Below are 5602 nucleotides of genomic sequence, written 5' to 3' on the forward strand. Positions count from 1 at the left end.
ACGTAGCTGGAAATTTGATTTTTAATGATGAAAATTTTTATATTTTTTATAATTACTGTATATGTATGTTGGGGTAGAGGGTGTCACACTTAATGCATAGATCGAATCAATGCAAATTTTATGATTATATGTCAATTTGAATAATAATGAAATGAAGTATCAATTGACTTTTAAATTTTTTAAGAATTTGCAGATTTGATCTATGTATTAAGAACTTTAAATTCAACGATAAAATTGTTAAAATTTGATATAGAATTTGAGTTATTAAAAAAATAAATTTAGATAGACTTACTTCTAAAATAAACAGATTTATATATATATATATATATATATATATATATATATATATATATATATATATATATGCTAATTTCATCGCTATATCCACTCTATGGTTCACTATTAAAAGTAAATATGCATGACGTCAACTAATAATGTCCATACATTTCTTTTGTCTTATAATAAGTAGTGTAAAAAGGAAAAATAAATTTTAAAATAAGTGTTATTTTATTATTTATTTATATTAATTACATTCTTAATTTTAATTTTTAATAGTATTTTTAGAAAGATTGTATTGTATCAATTATAGTAAATAAGATTAATTATATAATATTATTATTTTATCTATTTATTAGTTTTATTGATCCATATAAAAAATTAAGACGATAATTATTATGAAATGAAAAGAATAATTTTTATAGATAGATAAATATTTTTCATAAATTATAAAAAGAATAATTATAGAGAACACTTTTAATTAAATAAATCGTCTAAAAAATACTTTAATTCGAGATAATTATTTTCGTTTATATATACAGGTGATTAATCATTCTCTTCCACGTGAATAATTATACAAATATAAAACTATTTAAAATATACTAGCAGTATAATATTCTAACCATTTCCTTTCAGCTTCTTTCATGGATAGGTAACCATTTTTTTCTCACCTTTATTACTATTTCAGGGTACCGTTGTCACACATGTGAAGTCTCAATCTTTAAAATTTTTATACCTTCAAAATTGTTCATGCATGAGAGTACTTAATATAAGTAATTTTATTCTCTCATTTGCCTTTCTCAAAGCACTAGACCAATACGTATTCCTTTGCCAAATTGGTTGCTAAACTCTCCACAACTCGACGTGGCGAGATATTTGAAAAAAGGCACTTCATTGATATTTGAGTAACATTTCGACTCAAAGACAACTTATATGTGATTAATACGAGTAATCGTATTATAATCATAATAAGTTTGGATTTTTATACCTTATTACATATAAGTGACAAAATGAATCTATTTATTTTTCTTTCATTCATTTAATTTTGTAAAATATATAATTAGTGATATATATATATATATATATATATATTCACTTATTTTTTAGAATCTATTAAACTACATATGAAATGTTTGTTAGATTAAAATTTTAAAAGATAATTTTAATATAAAAAAGTGTTTTGTAAATTTTAGAAGAATGTATACCAAAGAATAGGTCTCAGCCTTCGGCCTTGAGGTTTAGGCCTCAAATCTTGGTAGTTTGATTTCAGCTTTGACTGATACGTCACCTGTCCGGTATTTCGATACTCATCCGGTATATGAATTTGTATCTGGTATTCATTATTTGAGAGTGATATATTGAAACGGATGAGTAGCATTCACTGACTCGTGAATCTATTCCACACATATGTAATCACTAATGAGTACTTTTGTTCCTTTGTTTGACTATGTGAAGCCTCGCATATCATATGATAAATGTGGATGTGGCTGTTCCACATATATAATTGCAAAAAGTTAAAGTTCCTTTTCTTTGTCTATATAAAGCCCCGTGTACCGAATGAAAATTGAGATGTAACTACATAGCTTATACAAGTTACATGTCTTACCTGAATTATTAGAAGAAGAAAAAAAGATACATGTTTTAACCAACTTGCTCCATTCTGTCACCCAAACCCACAGAAAGAGCAGAACCATCTCCAGAGACTAAGAAATTTAAGATGTTTAGCGTTAAGGAATTAGTGGAATCGAATTGTCTGAGGTCTGTTCCCTTGAACTATGTTTGCCTTGAAAACCCCCAAGATTCCTCATTGTATTGTGAAAACGAGAATGTTCCCACCATTGATTTTTCTCAACTCACCTCTTCCAATCTCAGTGAACGCTCCAAGGCAATCCAACAACTAGGCGATGCTTGCCGAGATTGGGGTTTCTTTATGGTATACAATATTTAACTTCAAACTTTATATTGCTATATATGCATTTAATTTCTCCAGTTGCATATTGTAGTAGTTTCCTTCCGCATGCATGCATATAAATTTTGCTGGCTTGTTAATTTTGGACTACTTAATTTATATAGCTAATAAATCACGGTGTATCGGAGACACTAAGGGATGAGGTACTTAGGGCAAGCCAGAAGTTTTTTGATCTTACTGAGGAAGAAAAAAAGGAGTACGCAGGAGGGAAGTTATTTGATCCAATCAAATATGGGACAAGCTTCAATGTCATGGTTGACAAGACGCATTTCTGGAGAGATTATCTCAAATGTTATGTTCATCCTCACTTTAATGCTCCTTCCAAGCCTCCTGGTTTAAGGTAACATTATTCTTAGAAAGAATCATTCTCCTCTCTTGATTTGTACTTTGTCAAATATTATTCTTAGAAAATGATTAACGTGACCCCATTTTGGGTAGATGGGGGACAGATGAAAAAGAGAAATAGCAATAGACAAAAAAAATTAAATAATATAAAAGATAGATAAGAAGAAAAATGAGATAATTAAAAATTAAATATAAAATAAAAGAAAAAGTGGGTGCGTGACAATAATGACTCATTATTCTTTTCTAACCTTTTGAGCAGTAACCGTTGTTATTAAAACAAAAATCTGAAATTATTTCTTTTACTTGTTTTCAAGTGAGAGCTAGCTTATATGAGTATCACTAAGATTTTAAATTATAGTCTAAAACTGTAATTGCAACGCTTAATGAGTGTGATCAGTTGGCAGCACATACTGGATTACAATCTAAATGTAGACAGGGTTTCTTTTTAGTGGTTGGGTTGAAAATTAGGTTTAATAAAAACCACATCATATGTAGTGTTTGGAAACAGAAACAATAACAGAACATGCTATATATTCTGACGTTATTCTGTTACGTTTTCAGAAACATATTTACTGTTGCATGTAGATCTTCAAAGCATATAACATTCGCTCTTGTATTGATTCTGACGTGTTTTTACTAAATCATATTTACAAACACGCACTTAATTTCGACACAACTTTATGCGAATCTTTAGTATGTAGTCAACGGCGAGTAGGAACCATGACCTACCTTTAAGATATATTTCTTAGCAAAACATAGTATTTCTTGCACTCTGGCTCAATGGTATATATTCATATTTACTATATAAACACCATACGTGTATATGGATCTTGCTTCATATATCTACAGTGTATATGGACTAAACTAAAACAATAATAATGATAAGTCTATAAGGATATTTATTATTTATCTCAAAATGTATTACATATATTTGGAAAATCTTCCTTTCAAATTTTGTGGGTTAAACTTGAAAATTTCTTTCTTACAAGTTTTATGGATAAAACTTATAAACCCTTATTTACAAGTTTTTTGACAAAACTTAAAAATCTCCATTCATATGACCTTCTCTCTTATTTAAGATAGTAACTCCCTTTACGGATAATTCTTCTTATATCAAGAGTTTATATTTATTGATTTTATATCATAATTTTAAAAAAAGAAATAAATCTCTAAAATAAATATAATATATTTTAATTATAAATAATATTTTAAAAGAATCCATATCTTTTAAAATTTAAATAATATCTCATAAATTTAAATTTAAAGATTTGAATTATTTTTTCAATATAATTATTTTATATCAAGAAACATATAGTACAGATACGTGTCATTGCACCACTTGAAACAGCACTATTAAGGGTGGAGAAATTCTTAGCCCTAATGGTAGACAACACGAAGTGTGCTTATGGCCGACTGATATATGAGGACCCCATTCACTTTCTATTTTGGATTTATGTCTTTGAAATTTCAAAGATTGAGAACCTCAGCGACAGCTTTTTCAAAATTTCCAGAGGGCGAAATACAATTATTTATTAAAATGATTATACTTTTATTAAAGGTATAACATATGAAACAATTTAATACATTCATATAACCTAAACAAATAAAAAAAATTATCACTACTTGCCCTGTAGCATTTTAATGGAACCTTGTAGGATGAAGTTTGTCACCTTATTAACGTTTTGTTTTTGATTTTTTTTTTAAAAGATTAGATATCATAAACTATTCTCTAGAGGGATGGACTTTAGAGAATAAAATAAAAAGTTGTAATTATTATGAATAGGATGACCTTATGATAAGAGAAAACTAGTATTTTAACTTATCCGTTAATTTCACGTGATAAATATTTTTGAATCATTTCAACTCATCTGTTTGTATGAATTCAAATATAGCCGTATAGTCTTTACGTTACCCATGGAATACCCAAGTTAAAAAAAATGATTGAAGAAACAATTATTAGAATTTTGTAGTTTGACTTGTTATAGCTTTTTCAAGAAGAAAAAGAATATTGATGTTATACAAAACTGTATTACACTTTCTTGGCGCTTCAAATTTAAAAAATCAGAAAAAAAAAATTCAGAATATTCTTAATCAAAAGAAAACAATATACATAGAGTTTGTCATACATGAAAACCACCAATGTTGTTTATACATTGCTTTTGTGGTTCAATGTTTGCAGCGAAACTTTAGAGGAATACTCCACAAAGGGCAGGGAAGTGATTGAAGAGTTGCTAAAAGGAATATCTCTAAGCTTATGCCTTGAAGAAAATTACATACACAGAAGGATGAAACTAGACTTAGGTTCGCAGTTGTTGGTTATCAACTGTTACCCTCCTTGTCCAAAGCCTGAACTTGTCATGGGCCTTCCAGCCCACACAGACCATGGGCTTCTGACCCTCCTTATGCAAAACGACCTTGCAGGGCTTCACATTCAACATAACGGCAAGTGGATTCCTATCCACCCTTTACCCAACTCCTTTCTCATCAACACTGGGGATCACATGGAGGTAATTAAAAATTGATGACCCACTTGCTTGTTAATTATCAGTTTCTTTTCCTTTTTTATTGTTTGAAATAATGTGTTGAATGAAATAGAAATGATTGTTACCATGTGATTGTCTTCGTGGTCAGATTCTGACGAACGGCAAGTACAAGAGTGTGGTTCATCGTGCTGTAACGAATACGAAAGGCACTAGAATTTCCGTTGGTACAGCACACGGGCCCTGCCTTGATACCGATGTGGGGCCTGCACCGGAGATGGTTAGCGATGATAATCCCGCTGCATACCGTGCCATTAAATACAGAGATTACATGCAGCTTCAGCAAAACCATCAACTCGACGGAAAATCCTGCTTGGATCGTATTCGGACTTGAATCAAAACTCCTTCCTTTGGGAACAATATATCCATCATCTTCCTTTATCTCAATCTTATCCTTAAATTTCATTATATACTTTTATGTGCTTCTTGGAATGGAATACAGTAACAAGAGTCTTCACAATACTCTTTCTAA

The 5602-nt window shown here is 29.6% G+C and overlaps 1 protein-coding gene across 2 annotated transcripts; it reads left to right on the top strand.

The window, feature by feature from the left end:
* The first annotated feature begins 1832 nt into the window (after positions 1-1832).
* On the top strand, positions 1833-5602 carry LOC109789203 (2-oxoglutarate-dependent dioxygenase 19). 2 transcript variants are annotated; one of them, XM_020348107.3, is made up of 5 exons: positions 1833-2034; positions 2149-2209; positions 2350-2585; positions 4770-5097; positions 5222-5602. In XM_020348107.3, exons 1-5 carry the CDS (start codon positions 1994-1996, stop codon positions 5462-5464), a joined length of 909 nt encoding a protein of 302 aa, XP_020203696.1. In that variant the 5' UTR covers positions 1833-1993; the 3' UTR covers positions 5465-5602. The 2 variants fall into 2 exon arrangements, with proteins under 2 accessions (XP_020203696.1, XP_020203695.1); XM_020348106.3 differs by having other exon boundaries at positions 1833-2209.

The sequence above is a fragment of the Cajanus cajan genome, chromosome 9, assembly GCF_000230855.2.
Source record: "Cajanus cajan strain Asha chromosome 9, NIPB_CcT2T_4, whole genome shotgun sequence".
Lineage (NCBI taxonomy): Eukaryota > Viridiplantae > Streptophyta > Magnoliopsida > Fabales > Fabaceae > Cajanus > Cajanus cajan.

Coding starts and splice junctions, on each gene's coding strand:
- LOC109789203 (XM_020348106.3), top strand. CDS start 1,994: ATGTTTAGCGTTAAGGAATTAGTGGAATCGAATTGTCTGAGGTCTGTT. Junction 2,210..2,349: donor GAGATTGGGGTTTCTTTATG/GTATACAATATT, acceptor TAATTTATATAG/CTAATAAATCACGGTGTATC. Junction 5,098..5,221: donor ACACTGGGGATCACATGGAG/GTAATTAAAAAT, acceptor CTTCGTGGTCAG/ATTCTGACGAACGGCAAGTA.